This window comes from Tiliqua scincoides, chromosome 4 (genome assembly GCF_035046505.1).
Source record: "Tiliqua scincoides isolate rTilSci1 chromosome 4, rTilSci1.hap2, whole genome shotgun sequence".
NCBI classification, from domain to species: domain Eukaryota; kingdom Metazoa; phylum Chordata; class Lepidosauria; order Squamata; family Scincidae; genus Tiliqua; species Tiliqua scincoides.
The window spans coordinates 77,223,343-77,244,019 of record NC_089824.1 but is presented as its reverse complement, the minus strand read 5'-3'; the positions used below and the strand labels follow the sequence as shown (position 1 = coordinate 77,244,019).

Here is a 20,677-nt window from a genome sequence, read left to right as displayed (position 1 = left end):
GGAAATCATTTAAATGTTCTTCAAATAAACTGCGCTATTGTGTAGGGTACAAGACCCATGTGGAAAAGATGGGCAAATGGCCACTAAATAACATAGTACGTAGATTTAACTTGATGTACAACATAGGCAGATAGTGGCAGAATTAGAGTTCATTACTCAGATAAAGTTAGGTGATTCTACTCTCTTGAAAAATGGAAAACTGCCCAAAACCAATTTGGTTGCTGTTCTGTGTTTGATGGCCAATTGCACAGGTAGTATATTCTATATCACAGTAAAATGGGCTTGGCAATAGATTCCTTAAAACTCCATATGTTTCTATAATTTCTTTCAAATGATAATACGTACATTGGCAATGGTATAACATTTTATAGGCATATTAAAGTTATGAGAAAGGCAACTCGCTCTTCTTGAATTCATTGCACATTTACTTTTGCACATGCACTGTTTCTGTAACTTGAATTATTTCCTTTTTGGTAGACTGATGTGCTAAGCCAGGGCTCCCCAGACCCTGGCCAAGTGCTCCCCATACACACATGGCTGACGAAGCAGCAGAGCAGCGGAATGGTACAAGCTACTTGGGACAGGGATGGAATTTTTGTTGTGCAGTGGTCTCCAGTTTGGAGACCGCTGTGCTAGGTAATCCACATAACTAGTTGATTTAGTCCTAATTTTATGTATCCAAGTGCCTTTCTTTTTTACAACTGGGTATTTTTCTTCCCCCTTTCTCTTGTTTATAGTAAGGAATCAAGCTGCTGGTTATTTACAAGGCTGCCTGGATGGGACTGGCAGGATGGTATTTTGTTTTGCACCTTTTCCAGTGCTAAAGAAATGTGTCACAGTGCTGCTGCCCCGCAGAGCAGTGTGTACTTTTGCAGTCAGAACAGCATACTGTACAAGGAGACTGAAGCTGGTCTAGCCAACTATGATAAGGCCAAAATACTAATGCTGTTCTGTTTACTATGGCGTATCAGGCCCTTGGATGTTCTGTGATTTAAAGAACTTCATTGTCTGTTTCCTTTCTGTAACACATTTAAACTGTTCAGATCATGTATGGGAATGGCAGCCACTGTACTAAGTTGATCAGACTGAGATCCTGGTCCAGTATATCCATGTTTGTTGTTACCTCAACAAGCAGATCTTATGTAATTCTCTCCATCTTGTTCACTTTCTCTCCCCATTGCTGTAACACATCTAAACACCTTTTTTTTTACTTTTAACCATTCCAGTCTGAAATTGAGGTGTTTAAGACTAGTTTCCCCTTTTTACAATATGATCTGTACTTCCCATCAGTGGCGTCGCTAGGGAGGTGCGGGGAGTGCGGACCGCATCAGGTGACACACAAGAGGGGGGTTACGCGTACTGGGAGGGTGATGTGCTAAAATCGCAGTGGTTAGGAGTAATACCATCATGTTATATACCGTTGGATGTGGAATTTTGAGCTGAATGCAATGCAAAAAAACAGGAGTGAAATATCACCTTTCTATCAAAAGATTGGCAAAAAACCGGAAAATAAAAAATGCATGGAGCCCAATGGAAAGTGAAACCAAGCCATATTACGCGTTTACTCGCAATTAGGTGAACGTGCCTTCGTCCATCTGAAAGGGCAGGCTGAGCAGAATCCAACAACACCACAGTGGTCCTGATCCAATGAATGTAGCCCCCAAAAAACACCCGAGAAGGTCCCTCCCTCCAAGCTGGTGAATGTATTGAGCCCTATGGAAAGCGAAACTAAGCCACATGGTCGCGTTTACTCGTGAGTTAGCAAACGTGCCTTGCCTCCTGGGCAGGTCAGGCAAAAGGAAATGTGAGGCCACCAGAATGGTCCTGATTTGATGCAACTGGAGCTCAACATATGCTCCAGAAGGCAGCCCCCCCCCCCCATAAAAAGAATGAAACAGGCTTGACAGGGTAAGGTGAATTTTTTTTCTGTTTTAGGCTGCAATCCTATCCACACTTTCCTGGGAGTAAGCCCCACTGACTATAATGGGACTTACTTCTGAGTAGACAGGCATAGGATTGGACTCTCAAACTTGTAAAGCCAGGTGGGTTCTGATAGTGATATGCTTGAAATATAAGAACTTAAATTGAATTGGATACTGGGTAGGGGTGAAAATCTTACTGATGCTTTGGGGGGGTATTATTGAAGGCAGGCTACAGAGAAAATTCACTTGGTGGAACAGGGCTGGCTTTCCCTTATTTATTTATTTTACTTTAATTTATTTATAATTATTTTTTTTAAATTTGCTTTATGATGGGTCCTGGACAGATTGTCATTCTAAAAAGTGGGTTCCAGTGCTAAAAGTTCGAGAACTGCTCCAATAGGGTATTAGTAAGTTGACACCTGGGGGGGGGGAGGTGACTCCACTTGTGACCAAAATCACTAAAATCACAGTTTGCAAAAATAATACCATCATGTTATATATCAATCAATGTATAATTTCATGCAGAATGCGATGAAACAAACTGCATTGACATATCTTTATTCTATCTAAAGGTACAGCCAAAAAACCAGTGGGGGCAGGGCAATGGTAGATCACCATGCCCACCACCTGGAGTGTTGCCCCACCCACTGCAGGGGGGTGATGTGCTGGCACCGGGTGACGCGAACCCTAGTGACGCCACTGCTTCCCGTGCTCTCTAAGATATTTTTACCGTGGCAGAAAAGATAATTTGGGCAACAAATTGTACCTTTAAATTTCACTAGTACAGATGACAAATATTGATCCTCATTGCAGAACCATCTGCTTGAATATTATATGTGCTTGCTATAAAAAAGTGTACTTCTATGAGATAAGCACTACAAAATATATAGAAGCATATAGGGATGAATGCCTTGTGAAACTGTTCCCTTTGGTTTGTCTTGCAGAATTTTTGAAGCTTTTGCACAGCATAGCATAGAAAGGTCATGTGACAAACGCACCCAACATGCTCAGTTAAAACTATCTGGGCTATATCAAGTTATGGGCACTGTGCTGTTGGTCTGCATGATTGTGAAGTCTTACTATATACTGAGCCCTATATACTGAGTTCTGGTAGGGTGTGTATGAGACAGTGGTGCCATGCTACAGGGTATTATCTCATGCCAGGGAAACCACCCAATAAGAAAAACTTCTCACCTGAAGAGAGCTGGAGATGATGAAGGATATCAGCAAGTCATGTAAAAAAAGGATGAAGGAATTAGGTATTTTTATCCTAGGGAAAAAGAGGATTAAGGGCAGTAGTATAAATAGGGTGGACATCATGAACTCTGCCCTGGGCGTAGCCACCTTAAGGGCACAATAAGATGGAATTGGCATGCTGCCTGCCACAAAAGGAAAAATGTTCAGTGCATTTTTCCACTGCACATTTGCCAATGTTTTTTCGATGCACATCTATATAGTTCTAGCTTTCTTGTTGTCTTCCTTTCTCTACCATCCCCCCTGCACCAAAAAAACGCATTCATGTGCAGTTTAATTCAGGATGGTTAATTTTGAAAAGAAGAAATATTTTGACATCACATATCCATGGTAATTATTGTAATGTATTTTGCAATAAAATATGTTTGCCAAAGGGTTTTCATTTCACTACACTCTAATTCATGTGACTGCTTCTGGTAGGGACAAAATTAAGATTTATAATTTCTTTGTTGATGAATTTGGAGTCTGCCCTGTGTGCAAAAACCACCAGTTAATAACTCGTATTAAAGGAAAACATTGTGGGAGAAAGGCACATCTTTTTAAGAGCAACCTGGAAGTAGAATGAGCTTTCAGTGGAGTCTGAGAAGAGATTGAGATTAAGAAGAATGCCTTGTACAGTGATGTTTTGTAAACAGCCAGTTACATTTCCAATGTTTGTGGCCGTGTTTTATTTTTGTTTTTATTTTCTTTCATTGTACCACTCTTGACTGGCTTCATCATTTGTTAGGCTTCCTTCATCTGCTCACAGTGCCAGGAGATAGCCTTTTCTCCCTTGGCTCTGCATGGCTTTGAGAATTGGTTTGCCATGCATGCAGATTTCAAGCATACCAGTCAGCAAACAGGTTGGATCCTGTGTATTATTTCATCAGTGGGAGACATTGCATTTGGGCAAGGGGGAAAGGGGCCATGTTTGCCTATCTACTTCTTTGCTTTGCAGTCCTCTGTTCCCCCCAAAGCCATATCTCTGAGGGGGAAGCTGAAGGAGAAATCAATGAAAATTGCCAACATGTTCTAACTTGTCTAAATGAAACTTCTTCAGCTGCAAAAGTATTAGTTGTTTGCAAGAAGTTACAAAGCCATTGATGAATGCTGCCGTGGAGAGACAGTCAGGGCCATCTTTGTTCATGAGGCTGACTGAGGCATTTGCCTCAGGTGTTGGACTGATGGGGCCCACTGCCTCCACGGTTATCCACTGTTCCTGCCTATCCTCTTGCATCTGCTGGATTTGAAAACGAACACGATGCAGTGACAGCACATGATGTATTTTTTTTTTTGGTCATATACTTATTTATCTATTGATACATGCAGTGTATTTTCATAGCTATACATAATGGGCAAAGGAAAGTGAGGGAGAGATTCTGCCTTATTTGAGCCTAAAGTGGCAATTGGATAATGTGACTCAATGCATCTGCATAGGTTGCTTCACACTGGTGGCTTTCTTGAAACAGCTTGTCGTGATTAGCTTCTCCATGCCTCCCATTTTTCAAAACATGCATCAATGTCTATGTAACTTTTTTTGGTTTGCTTTAAAGCTCCTTTGAAATGTTGTCCTTTCCTTTGGATGGTTTCTTCTTGCTTCCTTTCCAGTTCCCTTATATGAGCCTTGCAACTGTTTCATTTGTATTTCTCTAGCTCAATTCTTTCAATTAATTATCGCTTCAAGAGTTCAGTTTCTTACCATGTGGATTTTTGTGGTTTTGCTGGATTTTGAAATCTAAGCCATCCTTCTGGCGACTTTGCTGTCATGAGCAGTGCGCTGATTAAATTCCATTAACATTTGTTTTTCATCTCATTCTTTTAACTAATGAGTTTTTTTTTTCAAACTATATATACAGTAAATCCCCTACATACATACAGGGTTCGTTTCTAGGGGTCTGTAGGCAAGTTGGAAAGTACTTTGGTTTAAACATCTAGCTCTTGCCAGTCCAGCACTATTGTGTCTTTGCCAAAGCACCATCAGAAGACCTATTGTACCTAGGGCAGATCCAGTGTTTGTGCTTTGGCAGGGCCATGAGCACTAAACTCCAGAGCTTAGGTCAATCAGCAGGTAGACCTGGGCTCCAGCCCAGACTTGGAGCCCAGATCTACCTGCCAGGTAGACCTGGGCTCCTGGTTGAGCTTATGGCCTCCGTGGCTGTTTGCTAGGCAAGTACACCTGGGCTCCTGCCTGGATTGGAGCCCAGATCTACCTGCCAGGTATACCTGGCTCCCATTCCAAGTCACTCTGTCAGCTACCAGTGCCCTGCCCAGTGGGTGTTCCCCTGGCTCCCGACTTTGCTCCCCACTGGTGCAACAGTTTTGGGGGGCCACGCACCCGTGGCCCTCCCCCTGGATCCACCCATGACTGTACCTGTGTGAAAGCATTGATGCAGTCATCCATAATTTGGACATTGGGGGGACAGTGTTCATTTATGCTACTTTGACTCTTGCCAAGTGAGAAGTTTATATAAATTCTGTATCCATGGTCCTCAAAGCATAACATAGGGTTCCCTAAGGAAAGAGACATTGCAGCAGCCAACAATAAAGACAGAAGTGTAAGAGAAAAAAGATAAAGCTGGAAAAGGAGCCAGACAGATATATTTCTTTCTGGAGACACAGACTTGGCGCTTAAAGTTGCCACTATGGCAGTCAACACTGAGACCTATCATGCAGTCGTTGGCAAAAGGTAGGCTTGCTTTCACTGTGAATTCGCACAGGGTCTAATTATTTTGTTGAAGGAAGCAGATTAATATCTCAAGTTCACATAATTTTGATTTTTAAAACTATTTTTATAGTGTAATCTTGTGTGGTTTTCTTTTTTAACAAACGAGGAGAGTCAGGCAATTTTTCCTGCAATTTGGAATGTGCACTAACAATAGAGAAGCCTTTCTTTTCTGGTATTGATGATCCAGGCACGGTTTGGCCCCTTTCTCTACCATTGGACTTAATGAGATATGTTTGTTTGTTTGGCATATCAGCACTGACTTAAATTTTAAAAAAATTTTCAAAAATACTGTAGGGGTTTGAAGCGGGCATGCCCCAGTGAGGCCTCAGACTTGCTTCAGGGGGAGGGGGTTAAGGCACCCTCTTCCCTGGTTTGGCTGGTTTGCCCTGGTCTTGGGCAGATGCTGTTGACTACACAACCTCCTGCCTAACCTCTCTTTCTGCCCTGCTGGTCATCACTGGTCTCCCGCCTCTTATGGGGCTTCCTGCTTCCTCTTGACCCTCCCCTTCCTGCCTGAGGAGTTGAAAAGGAGCACCTGCTGGCCCTTAGGCATTCCTGCCCCTGCCCCTGGCATCCACTGACCCAGTATAGGGCCCTGGCTTCTGGTCTCTGTCTTTTGGGACCCCTGCCCTGGTAAGTCGGGGTCTGTGGGGAGCGGGGGAACCCCGACAAATACCTATAACAAGGTATTTTCTCACCTGTAATAGCAGTGAACTGACAGATCAGTCCCTGTGGATGGGAGGGCACTTGATTGTGGATAAAGCAAGCAGGTACTATTCAGAAAAACATTTTCATTCTTCTTGACACATGTTCATCAGGGCACACATCTCCTATTAGCATTAATCTATAGGCAGTGTTTATGATCCAAATCTGTCCAACTTTCCAGTGCTGATGCAGCTGCAATGCAGCCCTGACTCAGCCAGCACAACCTTACCTGTTGTACTCGCCTCACTCCGTGACGCAGACGTGCCTTGCTACATGCACATTTGAGACACCCCAGGGCTGGCGCAGGGGACATTCACCGGCCTATCATGGGGTTGCACTCTTAGTTTCAGACAATGTGTGAAGTGGCTCAAGTTCAGGATACAGAGGAAAAGAGGAGTTAAGGGATATCATAACTTAGACTAGAAGTGCATAACCAGCAGTACTTTGAACTTGCCAGCCTGTACCCGGTAATTAATTTGATATCTTCAGTAGGCTAGGACCTAAACTCTGTACACTTCTTTATTTTAGTCATATGGCTTTGTTTCTCCCTTAGGGCAGTTTTAAGTAATCTCTCACCGACAACAAACTTGTGAGGCAGATTTATTATTTTTCATTTTGCTGATAAGAATCCAAGGCTGAGAGATTATGACATGCCCAAGATAATTTAATAATTCCACTGACTGATTTAAACTAATGTTGAAGTCCAAAACCTTCCATTTATTCCACTGTTCATAAAAGTAGCATCTAACAGCTACACAGGCCCTACATGGTTATTTTTTTTCTTAACATTAAGCATTGTGAAATACATTTGTTGAAGAATTAACTGTACATCATCCACTCCAAAGTAATATATGGATCCTAAAAAATAAAATGTGGGATAAAAAGTCACAATATCATTTACCTGCAATGGGTCTGTGTGGGACTGATTTCCTCCAATAAAATATTTCTTGAACTTTGTTCTGCTCTGCAAGCAGGTCATCACATTGGACTGTAAAGCAGTTGTTGCCATACCTGTATAACAGAAAGAAAATCTTTTTGCACCTTCTCTTAGTGATACACATTCTTCAATCAGTTCTAGCTTCTCATTAGACAAGTTCTTAGTTCTACCTTTCGCATGCTGCCTTTTAACATAACACGATTGCTCCAACCGCTCTTATACTATATATGCCAACTTATAATCATATAAATGTGCAGTCTTGTTTGGAAGATTGAAGAAATATTATCTTTAATTCTGAATACTCAGCATTGTCCTTATGTGGCCCCACATACACAAACATGCACAGGCAGTTTAGTAACTAGTCTGGTTTGGTAGAGGAAGTGATTTGTTAGCTGCCAAATTCTGTCCGAGCGGACACAAAGGAATTTTTTTTCTTGAAGAGCAAACTATTGGTTTGTGGCCAACACTGAAAAAGAAGCATTTGTAGCATCCCCTGGCTAATAACTGAAAAAACACAGCAGTGCCACAGGGGATCTAAGGACACTTGTGTTGTGCGCAGGTAATCACCCAAATCAATCTACCTGCCTTTTATATTCTCCACAATTTAGCATCAAATAATAGTGTGTGTGACTCCAAGAAGCATTCTCTCTTTCAGTTGCTGTCTTGCTCTCTAATTATTTTTAAGGAGAGAATATGTCTTGTTGAAGACTTCAGTGCATTTATTCTTCCCAATTAGGCAATGTGTGTCTAAAAGCTAGTGCCTGAAGTACAATCCTAAAGAGATGTTGGCTTCAGTCCTTGAAATGACATTGTTGTAAGAAACCATTGTTCAGGGCTCAAACTTGGGGGAACCTTTGATTGGACTCAGAGGCCCAGGAAGACTTGGCTCAGAGGCCTGGTTTGAAATGAAATTCACTACTATGAAAAAATTGAAACTTAATTGTAGATCGTGCTTGAGGATATTTAGTAACAGGGGTAGCTCTTTTACCATTGCTGTATCAGTTGATGCTGGCCATGGTGCCTGTTGTTTGTCAGCTCCAGAGCAACAGAGACAAATTAAGTATCGAGGGCATGATGGTACAGGCAGTTAAGCAGTGGTCAAGCAATGGTCAGGGGACTTAAACCATTTCCTCCCAATGTTGCATCTGATATATGCAACAGGGACCAAGTGTGTATATTGTGGGCCAGGCAGAAATGAGTTAAGGGTCAAGTAGCCCAGTACCTAGGCTTACAGCACAGAAAAATGAGCAAAAATTAGGGAATAGCTAAAGGGAGAGCAAGAGAGTTAGCAGGAAATGCACTTTGTGGTATGCAACCCCAATCATAACATCTACCCAGTACCCTATGTAGGTGACTGTGCATGGTAATGAACTTTCTTAATGCAGAAAGAGAAGGCTAATGCTCAAAATAGTTACCCATACCTGACATTTTCACTGTAATGCTGCACCTGCCTCTCAGTGGGATCTGGTATTTTGAGGAATAAATTCAGCAGTCCTGACATCTCAGGAAACATATTTGGCACAGCAGATGCAATTTTCTCTTGCAGTGAACAGGAAATAAGAGATTTGCAAAGTTCCTGAAAGGTTACCTGAACAAAAACAGATCATTCTTTAATGGGATCTGGCACCACTGAAATAAGTTGTACTCTTGTCACTGATTATAATGGCAGCAGGTTCAAGATTTTACTGTGCACCGAAAACCATTGTGAAGCAAGCCGTCAAATAAAAAACACGAACAGCTATTGAGAGGACATTTCTCCATCTTTAGTATCATTTGAGCATCACAGAACCATTGTAAAGAAGAGGAAAGAAAAAGAATAACCGGAAAGTCATATTAGCAAAGCGGCAGAACAGACAAATATACATGTTTAAAATGAATGTTTAAAAGTCCCATTCGCTCCCATCCTGATGTCATTATCTGGTGATTTGAAAGTTTAGTCTTGCAGACTTGTTGGTGTGGTGTTGCAGAATAAAACTTATATCTAACTTTCTCCTAATGGACCAGTCCTATCCATTGCAGGCCCAGAGCTTGCAGTGCCACTGTCACAGCCTGCACCAGTGGCGTCACTAGGGTTTGCATCTCCTGGTGCGGGAGGCCAGCACATCACCCCCATGATGGACCTCCTCCCATGCAGTAGGCGGAGCAGTGCCACAGGCAGTGAGCCTGGTGACGCATTATCACCCCACCCCCGCATCACTGAAATTGTACCTTCAAATTATGATGTCATACACACAGCCTAAATGAATGTACTTACGTATTTATTTCTGTAAAAATGAACAAGAACAAATACACAAATAGTGCAACATTTGGTAAACAGCTCCAGAGACATCACTAGGTGTGGTCACTTATTATTATTTATTTATTACATTTTTATACCGCCCTTCCAAGAGCTCAAGGCAGTGTACACAGATGCTCCCCTCCTGTTTTCCTCAGTGAGGTAGGTGAGGCTGAGAGAAAGTGACTGGCCCAAGGTCACCCAGGAAGCTTCATGGCTGAGGGGGGATTTGAACCTGGATCTTCCAGGTCTGAGTCCACCTCCCGAACCACTACACTACCCTTGCACTTGGTGCAAGAGCTCACTGCGTCACCCCTGTGACGGACTTCCTCCAGACCTGTTACAGAATGAATTACAGTATCATACACTTCCTAAATGCAGTGTCATCATTAGGGTTGGTGTCATCCCTATTAACTTTATTTTAATACATAATAGTACAAGTCACCTAACAAATCAGTAACCCACAAAAATCCAGTGCCCAACTTGATGACACCCGCACAACTGAAAAAGTGTTCTTGTATGAACTCTTATACATGGATATGAGAGCTGACTCATACTAACACCGTATTGGTTCCCTGCTGTGTCATAACAACACCTCATTGGCACTTGGAACAATCAATCTCATTGGTCAATTTTGAGTTAAAGAGATGCATTTTTTGTTACATAAGGCAGTTACGTTTTCCTTTTATGTTTTCTTTTCCATACCTTTTGATAGAATAGATGGTATGTTTCATTGCATTCTACATGAAATTCTGCATTAAATTATATATAACATGATGGTATTATTTGAAACTATGGTTTTGCTGCCTGCCAAGATTTTGGACTGACGATCAGCCTAAAGAAAACACAGGTCATGGTTCAGGATGTGGACTCACCTCCCTGCATTACAATCTCTGAGCATGAACTGGAGGTTGTCCATGACTTTGTGTACCTTGGCTCAACGATCTCCGACACTCTTTCTCTCGATACTGAACTAAACAAACGCATTGGTAAAGCAGCTACCACGTTTTCCAGACTCACAAAGAGAGTCTGGTCCAACAAGAAGCTGACAGAACATACCAAGATCCAGGTCTACAGAGCTTGCGTCCTGAGTACACTTCTGTACTGCAGCGAGTCATGGACTCTCCGCTCACAACAGGAGAGGAAACTGAACGCTTTCCACATGCGCTGCCTCCGGCACATTCTGGGCATCACCTGGCAGGACAGAGTTCCTAACAACACAGTCCTGGAACGTGCTGGAATCCCTAGCATGTATGCACTGCTGAAACAGAGACGCCTGCGTTGGCTCGGTCATGTCGTGAGAATGGATGATGGCCGGATCCCAAAGGATCTCCTCTATGGAGAACTCGTGCAAGGAAAGCGCCCTACAGGTAGACCACAGCTGCGATACAAGGACATCTGCAAGAGGGATCTGAAGGCCTTAGGGATGGACCTCAACAAGTGGGAAACCCTGGCCTCTGAGCGGTCCGCTTGGAGGCAGGCTGTGCAGCATGGCCTCTCCCAGTTTGAAGAGGCACTTGGCCAACAGACTGAGGCTAAGAGGCAAAGAAGGAAGGCCCATAGCCAGGGAGACAGACCAGGGACAGGCTGCACTTGCTCCCAGTTTGGAAGGGATTGTCACTCCCGGATTGGCCTTTTCAGCCACACTAGACGCTGTGCCAGAACCACCTTTCAGAGTGCGATACCATAGTCTTTCAAGACTGAAGGATGCCAATACAATGGTTTTGCTATATTCTAGGTTCATGGATAATGGCTGAAACTCTCAGTTCAAGTTCTCTCTCTCTCTCTCTCTCTCTCTCTCTCTCTCTCTCTCTCTCTCTCTCTCTCTCTCTCTCATTCAAAAATTGCACATTTGTGGGGGGAGGCGTGATCAGGATCCAACCCTTTGCAGGGGCAATTACCAAATCTCCACCACCCCACCCTGTTTTTACCTAGGTTTGCTGCGCGCACGCACACACACACATATGCTTTTTATACTTAAAGCCAGCAGTTTTCAAACTCTCTAAGAGAGTTTACGGTGCTATAAGTCCATGCGGGGTCAGGGGGAGGCAGCGGGGGCAGGGGGAAGGCAGCAATGCAATCCCCAGGATCATGCTGCTCAGGGGGGCTGCAGGGACTGGGATGCACTCACCAGTCCCTGCAGCAGCCGTCCTGGGGTGCGGGGAGCCCTGCACGAGTGCCTGCAGGGCTCCCCAACCATTCGATAATGGAGTGATCGCACTCCACTTTCGGTTTTGTGGAAGTGGAGAGCAATCACTCCACTTTCACTTCTGATGACCTAGGGAGCCCTGCCTGCCCCTGCCCCCAACCCTTAGGGGGAAATTGGCCAGGGCCTTCAAGCTTGGGCATCGGGACGGCCCAGTCTGAAAACCACTTGAAGCTTAAAGCGAACACACTATCCAGTCAAATTGTGTAAATAAGCACACGTGATTAGGCTCTTAGACACAAGTAAATCTGTATAGAATTGGGCTACTAACAGGTCAATTTTAATTTAGAATTTTTTTAATCAAATTAAAAAATAAATAAATGGAAAAAGAAGAATTGTGTATGTTGAGGTTATCAGCAAGGTAAGTAGTAGAAAGTATTGTACAAGTGTATATAGAGAAAGGAACAGTTTAATAGGCAGAAATTTAACAAAAAATAAACTTGTTTGAAATTTCCCAGTCTTTTAAAATTATCTGTTATTGTAACTGTGTGTCTTTCCTTTTTTTTGATAGCACTTGAAAGAAAAATATCAATGAGGCAAAGCAGAGAGGAGCTTATTAAGCGAGGAGTGTTGAAAGAAATTTTTGATAAAGGTAAGAGACATTGTCTGCTTAACACTGAATGAGGAATATGACTTTATATTAGCAGAGAATGTGTTATTAGGCAGAACACAAAATTGTTTGATATGGATTTTTATCTGTGTTTCCCTGCAGAGATAGGGCAGACCCTCCGTACTCTACAACTAAAATAGCAGCAACAACAGACCACTAAGGAGCTGCTTGTGTATTAAAGTCAAAGTGTTCCTTGGATGACATTGCAACATTTCTTACGGAAAATATCTTTTTCCAGTTCAGTGATGCATGTGAAAAATGGCCGTGTAGTGGATGCTGTATTGATCACATCTTCATGGCACAAACAAAGAAAAATTTCAGACTTATACCAGAATTTAAAAAAGAAGGGCGAGAAGAAAACTGTGGGAACCCATTTCACTGAATTTAGTTCCTCCTTTATACACATGGGTAAAATTCAAATCAAGTTTCAAAGCCTTCTAATGTTCACTTGGTTTATTTGGGCTATCACAAATCCAGTGGCACAATTCAGCTCAAATTAAACCCATATTTGCCTGGCCACAGGTATACACATTTGGTCCATGTTACATATATGCAGCGTTGGGCAGAAATAGTTTAAGCACCTTAGGGTCCTTTGGTTTCAGTGGCAGAGTCAAACTTGCTTAATCCTTCTATTGAAGTGCATTGAATTTAGGTGTTTTAACTTTAGCCAGATCAAGCACAAATTTTCTGAGGGCACCAAACAGCCAGCATCTGAATCTCTATCCCCCTGTCACCGCCGCCGCTGCCCCCCCCCCCCCCACATTCCTAACACGTTTCCATCAGTGGAAAGTGCCACTGTGTCCCAGATGGGTCTACATTTGGATGGAATTTAAATACATGCTTAAAGAAAAGGAGCAGATTATAATCTTTATTGGGTTGGAGCCAACAGTGTCCTTCCATTGTGGAAATGTTCTCCAGCTTATAGAAAAGCTGTTTTAGGGTAGGCTCAAAAGGCTTGTGCAGAGGAGGCTCAACAAATCCAGACTCCTTGCATTCATGAAATGAATACTTTGGAACAAAAATTATAATCACATGCTGGGAGGAGCTAGCTTTTGTTGTTGCAAGTGGCCCTGGACCTTTTCCTTTCTTGTAAATAATTTTCTTGTACCTGAAGGCAACAATGGCTTTAACAGCTCTTGAAGCACTGATAGTGTTCCCAAAGGTAAGCTCCTGATAACCCAAGAATGCAACAGAAAATTAAATTATATGACCTTGTGCATTGAGTAAAAGGAGCCAGGTGCTGGGTATAAGTGCTTCAAGTGCCACTGAAATCACTGTTGCCTGAGGAAGTATGGCAAGGAAAAAATTGCCACTCATCACATGTCTTGTGCAACTCTACTTGTGATAGGTGCAAAATTATTATGTGGTAGTTCAAACAACCTTTGAAATCTGTTTTGTTTGCCTGTGCACAAAAATCCTGAGATGCCAGTGCACGGGCATCGTCCTGATTGTCATGCATTTCTACAACTAGCTCTAGGGGCATGGTGAAGAAACTGGTGAAGAACTGGCTCTAGAAACTGGTGAAGTTGCCAATAAGGCTTTAGTCCTTGACTTTATGGCAAGGAGTTGAACCCGATTACTTCAGTTGTTCAAATATTTCTGGTTCTAATTCTGAAGTAGTTCTGCATGATGTCAGCATCGTTGAGGATTACAATTTATTGCAAAACATTTTTATAAAAAAATATGTAAAGAGATGATTCTAGAGATCAACAGCGCATTCCTAACTTGTGCTGGAGCAGGAAGGTAGTGGGCCTGTGCTGCATCCAGCACAAGTTTGGGGCCAGAAGCAGTGCAACTCGAGGCAAGGGGAAACTTTCCCCTTACCCTGTGTCACACCGTACTAGCTCCAATGATGGTGGCACAGATCCAAGCAGAACAGAGCGGCTAGGGGCCACTCCAAGTTGCCAGGGAATGGGATCAGAATCTGGAATAACTCCTTGTGCTGGCCTCCCCAACTCTGAGTTGGTGCAAACGTGCCTTACAGCACATTTGTGACACCCCATGTTGGTACAATTTACTTGTGCCGGCCTAACCCAGGGGTTAGGATTATGCCCTAAAGAGGCTAGGTTCAGACATAATGCAAAACCATGGTTTGTTTTAAGATCTGCCAACAAACCCAGTTCTGAAAGAACAGTTTGAAGCTAGTTTTCAAATCACTGTTTATTATTGTGGTTTCTCATTAAGTCTGAAAGTATAGATCATTTATAAATCAGTTAGGGCTGTTGCACCACTTCAAGAAGGCTATTGCACCAGGGAAACCTAGGCAGATGGGAAACAAAAGCAAAGAAGTAGCTGTAAGCCCTGGTTCGCCTGTTTGCAAGTTTGGAAACTCAAATCATGCTGTGAGTTCTAAGTTCTTATTAGCTCAAGCCATGGTTTCATATTATAGTGGAACCCAGCCAGTGTCTTGCTGTTGTAGGTGCTTTTAAGATAATATTTTAGCCATTTTAGTACTATTCAACCTTTTATTGTGAGATGTACTGCTTTCCAGTTAAGATGTCAAGTCTGGTGCTGCCCTTGAAACTCCTGTTGACTTTGAACTGGCAATCATTTTCCATTTAACTGATTTTACAGGCTGTAAATTTACATCAACAGATGATGCTTAGAGTGGAATTCATTGAAGATGTACTACAAAGAAACATTATTATTTCTGGTCAGTAGCTGGGAACAGGACTATTGCACTGATTGAATCAAATGAAGTATCAGTTTTGTTCTATGTCTACTATGTCTTTAAGTTTGTTCCCCGTGGTCTACCATAGCTTTAGAATCAGGCCTGGCCCAGGCACTGAACTGCTTTGGCTTGACGTCCCCAATGTTTATTTAATTGGTGTGCAGAACACACCACAATCACTAACCCCCTGCCACCTCTGCCTCTGTCCTAGTTCTCCACTCCTGCCTTTCAAATACTGTGTTTAAGCACATCACATGTTCCTCCATGTACCTGGCTTCTGGATCCAGTTGGAAGGCCTGCCCTGTTTAGAATACTCTCATCTAAAGTATATGAAAGATTTGGGTTCAAATTGTACCCTTTTGTTGATGTATATTCTCACCATATTTGCATACCAAATATGCAAGATTATAATACAGGGCTTAACAGCAGACTGAACTCATTTGGGCACATTCTTGGGCATGTGTACCATCAATCAGCCCCCGACTACTAACAGACATAGTACAACCAAACTGAGAACTAAGAAATTCTAAAACAGGCACTACTTGTTCTATTATGCAACCTAGGGCGCAATCGTAACTGTGTCTTGGGCCAGTGCAAGTCCCTTGATCTTGCGTTGGCCTGGGAGGGTCGCACTCACAGTTTGAGAAACTGTTCTAGAAAACATCAGATTTAACATTGGCCTACCATGGATGGCATGTGAATTCTGGACTGGTAATGGCATTGTCTCATAGTTGCTCGATGTAAATCCATCTTAGGATGCAGATATTAACACACTCTTAACTGACTCTTGGGTTTCTTTTACTTGTGTTCTGTTTATTCTGAACAGATCTTTGTAGTCTTTTAAGTGTTCAAAGGAGTTTTTAAAAATACCTTGCCTGTAAGTGATGTCTGTGATTAATTCAGACCACGATATAGTTGACTTCTCAAATGCCAACTGTCGCTAAACCTTTGATATGTTGCTCTGCTGTTAATAAGCAACTTTATATTTTTTGGTTTCAACAAAGTAACCTTTGGGCATAGTGTCCTGATGTATCAACAATCTAGCACAGCATCTACATGAAAGTTTCTACTTTATGGTGAGGTTTTAAATGATTAGAAGTACAGGTTGAGTCTCATTATTCTTGTGGGTTGGTTCCCAGAACTCAGTGGATAGCAAAAATCGCATTAAAGCAAATCCATTTAAAAAACAATGTCCCTTTGCTCAGTGCTTTAAAAACAACCTTGCTGACCTTTGTGGTGTAATACAGAATCATTAAGCAGACAATTCATCAATCAGTCTCTCTCCAGGCACTTAGAAAAGCTTCACTCTGAGCCAGTGACCCCTCCCTTCACTCAGAGCAAAGTGATTATTTTTCTTTCATGTGCTCAGGGGAAAGAGAGGGGATCCTTGCCTTGGAGTGAAGCTGTTCTAACTGCCTGGAGAGAGAATGATTGATGGATTGTCAACTGGCTGCCCTCTCTTGCATTAACGAGGCTATTGTTAAACAACTATTTTCTTTTAATTTAAAGGGCCCTTCTCATCACATTGAGATAGAAAACTCCATGGATTTTTCCATGGGTAAAAAATTCGTGAATAATTAGGTTATACCTTGCATGACTGTCTCTTACAACAGTAAGAAAAGCAGTTTCTTAAACAGTGATTTTAAAGGGATGCATTTTTCCCCTTCTCCAGGGATCAGCACATTCCTTCTCATTTGCAGGGGCCATTTGTGTTGAATCAAATCCATGTACAAAAAATCAGTGTATAACAAGATTGGACTTGTAGTGTGTCACTTTCATTCCTAAGGGAAAGACAAAAATGTTGTCATGTTGAAAGGCTGTGGAAGAGGGTGAATGTGACTCAGGACTTGACACAGAACCTGTTTTCAATACCAGAGCTCAGTTCTATAAAATGAGAAGTAATAAATTCAAAGACGGTGACTTTGAACATGTGTCGAGTGCATTTCTGTTGCCACTGAGGCAGTGTGGATACTTTAAAGCCAAGGTGTCAAACTCATTTCATACAGTAGGCCAAATAGCATTCATAATGCTTGCAGAGGGCCAGAAGTGATGTCATTAAGCAAAATAATGATGCTTAAGCAGATGATAACCAGAAATAAGCATTTTTTCTCACTGAGGAGCTCATTAGCTGCAAATAACAGTGCACAAACCTTGATCATATTTTCAAGAAATGGGAGAGCCGATTTATCACATGGGCTGCCCCTTTCAGCAGTGACGCTTTAGCATAGCTCAGCAGCTGAGAGCAGCTGATGGTGGTTCTGGGAGAACCCGAGGGGTGGATAAAGAGCTTTCATGGGCCACTTCTGACTCATGGGTCTGAAGTCTGACATCCCTGTTCTAAAGCTCCCATGCTCCCAGTGGAAATGCTGTCTAGTGTCTACCATGGTGTGACTGTACCAACTAATGTCACTTCCTGACACACAAGTGTGGTGGTTCAGTTTTCACTTGCTGCATTCATGTGAATCACTGCCAGGAAGCAGTACCAGTCACTGCAGTTGTAGTTTTCTCCCCAACGATAGTCACCACAGAGAATACAGTCATGCCTTGGCATCTGTGGGAGTTCTGTTCCCAGAACCCCTGAAGATGCCAAAACCCGCGAGTAATGAAATCCACTGGTCAGGCACACTGTAATCCTCCAAATGTGACTGAAGGGCCTTCTAAGAGCCGGGGAAGCTTCCCTGACTCTCAGAAGGTGATTATCTGCAGATCCCAAATAATTTGTCTGAACCTGTACTGTAAAACAATGACACACACACCCCAACACACATCTAGAATTAGGGGGAAAGGTTCCATGACAGAATTACATAACTTTCAGGCACGTTTGACTCTCATTGTGAAATGAAGCAGCGTTTAGAAACAAAGCAGTGTTTACGTAGAACATGCATAGCATTGTTGGATTCCCTAGATTGGCCACCTGCTAGAGCAGCCATTTTCAACCATTGTGATATGGTATATTGGTGTGCCTCAAATGGTCTGCAGGTGTGCCGTGGGAAATTGGGGAAGGGTCACTGGGGGATTTGAGCTCCTCACAAACAGCAGTGGTGTCACTAGGGTTCGGGTCACCCGGTGCGGGATGCCAGCGCATCACCCCCCATGCAGTGGCGGGGCAGCACCCCAGGTGGTAGGTGTGGTGATGTACCATCTCTCCACCCCCACTGGTTTTTTGGCTGTACCTTTTGATAGAACAAAAATAGAACATATTCTGCATGAAATTACACCTTGATAGATATATAACATGATGGTATTATTCCTCCAAACTGTGATTTTAGTGATTTTGGTCACCAGTGGTGTCTCACACACACACACACACCCCCAGGGTGTCAACTTACTAACACCTTACTGCAGCAGTTCTCAAACTTTTAGCACTGGGACCCACTTTTTAGAATGACAATCTGTCCAAGACCCACCAGAAGTGATGTCATGGTGGAAATGACATCATCAGGCAAATTAAAATAAATAAGTATAAATAATAAAGTGAAACAAATAATTAAATAAGCAGAAGCCAGCCCTGGACCACCAAGTGAATTTCCTCTGTAGCCTGCCTGCAATAACACCCTCTTTTCCAAAATCAGTAAGGTTTTCAGTCCCACCCAGTGCCCAGTTCAATTGAAGAACTTCTGTTTAAACCAGATCACCGTCAGGATCCACCTGGCTTTGCAAGTCTCAAAAAGTTCACCTTATCAGCTGAAGCCTCTGTTTTGATCCGTTTTAGTGGGGGGGGGGGGCTGCCTTCTGGAGCACTTGTTTAGGTGCAGGTGCATAGGATCAGAACTATTCTGGTGACCTTGCACTCTCCTTCACCTGATCTTGCACACCAGCCAAGGCACGTTTGCTTACTTGCAAGTAAACACAACCGTGAGGCTTAGTTTCGCTTTCCATAGGGCTCAATACATTCATCTGCTTGGAGGGAGGGACTTCCTTCTCAGGTGTTATTGGGGGCTGCATTCATTGGATCAGGACCATTCTGGTGTCGTTGGATTCCTCTCACCCTGCCCTTTCCAACGGACTAAGGCAAGTTCACCTACTCATGAGTAAACACACGATACGGCTCACTTTCACTTTCCATAGAGATCCATGCATTTTTTGTTCTCCAGTTTTTTTGCCATAACTTTTGATAGAAAGGAGGTATTACGCTCTGGTTTTTTGCATTGCATTCTGGTCGAAATTCTGCATCCACTGGTATATAATATGATGGGGTTACTCCTAACCACCCCAATTTTAGCATGTCACCCCCCCCAGTGCGCCTCACCCCCCGTGCGTGTCACCTAGTGCAGCCCGCACCCACCTAGCGATGCCACTGACAAGCAGTATAGTGTGCATTGTCAATTGTAAAAAAACTGGTGGTGTGCCTTGACAATTTTAGCTCCTTTTCAGTGAGCTGTGAATGAAACGGTTAAAAATCACTGTGCTTGAACCTTGTAGTAGTCAACTAGATGGTCCCTTAATCTGGTTCTTTAGACTGCAATTCTTTAGACTGTATTTTTTAAGGTCTTCACATAACAATATTCAGATAATGAGCTGAACTATTACTCTAATATGATCAAGCAGTTTGACTTCAGTGGGCATGCTGCCTCCCAAGAGTGATTATTGACAGAACTTTTTTTTTAATTAACTGAACTTTTTTTCCTCCCTTCTTTAAATAAAACTGTTAGGTCTTGGAACTGAAGCATTTTCCACCCTTAAAACAAGAAATTGTTTTGAATCTCATTAATGACTATTTATTAAGTAGCATATGCAAATAAACAATAATTTAAATAGCATATGGTATAAACATCATTCAAGTAGCATATGCAAATAAACAATGGCTATTTTTTTCTTTTTTTCTGAGATGCTAGCAGTTAAGGAAGCAATCAGATTACAGGAGTACTGGTTTATTTCTTCTTCATATAAAAAGTCACAGTTTTTTGGGTTTTGGTTTTTGTTTTTTGTTTTTTGCTCCTTCATACAAAAGTTCTTGCAAAAAGAAGCAGACTAAAATCCAGGAGGGACAATTCTGTACACTTGCAGTTGTACTGCATTATTCCCCATCTTGAAAAGCATCCACTTCACCAGTCATTCTACTCAAACAGGGGCAATTGCCATATATACCTGGCAAGCAGGTATGGTGCTCCTACACCTTTGCCTTAACCAAACTGGGAGATGTAAAGTTCTTAGAAGTCCACTAGTGTAAATTGAGAATAACATTACTGAAGTCGGTTGTGATATAGAGGACAGAGTGAATGAGGTTAAATTTGAATTGTAATGTTAACAGCAAGCTCAGCCCCATAGTTCTTGTAAAAATGACCTTTTTATTATTCCCCTGAGAATGGGGAAATCTACTACACAGATTTCTGCTGATTGTCATTTTACTATCCCACTCCATCTCCATAATCCTCTCCAAATCCTCCACTAAT

At 42.5% G+C, this 20,677-nt stretch overlaps 1 protein-coding gene across 1 annotated transcript in view; it reads left to right on the top strand.

Moving 5' to 3' along the window:
* Positions 1–20,677, top strand: part of PHACTR1 (phosphatase and actin regulator 1) — a 144,574-nt gene that overhangs the window by 55,935 nt on the left and 67,962 nt on the right. Inside the window, exon 2 of the mRNA XM_066626000.1 lies at positions 12,515–12,595. Coding sequence (XP_066482097.1) covers positions 12,515–12,595 — 81 coding nt within the window. The remainder of the gene's footprint in view (positions 1–12,514; positions 12,596–20,677) is intronic.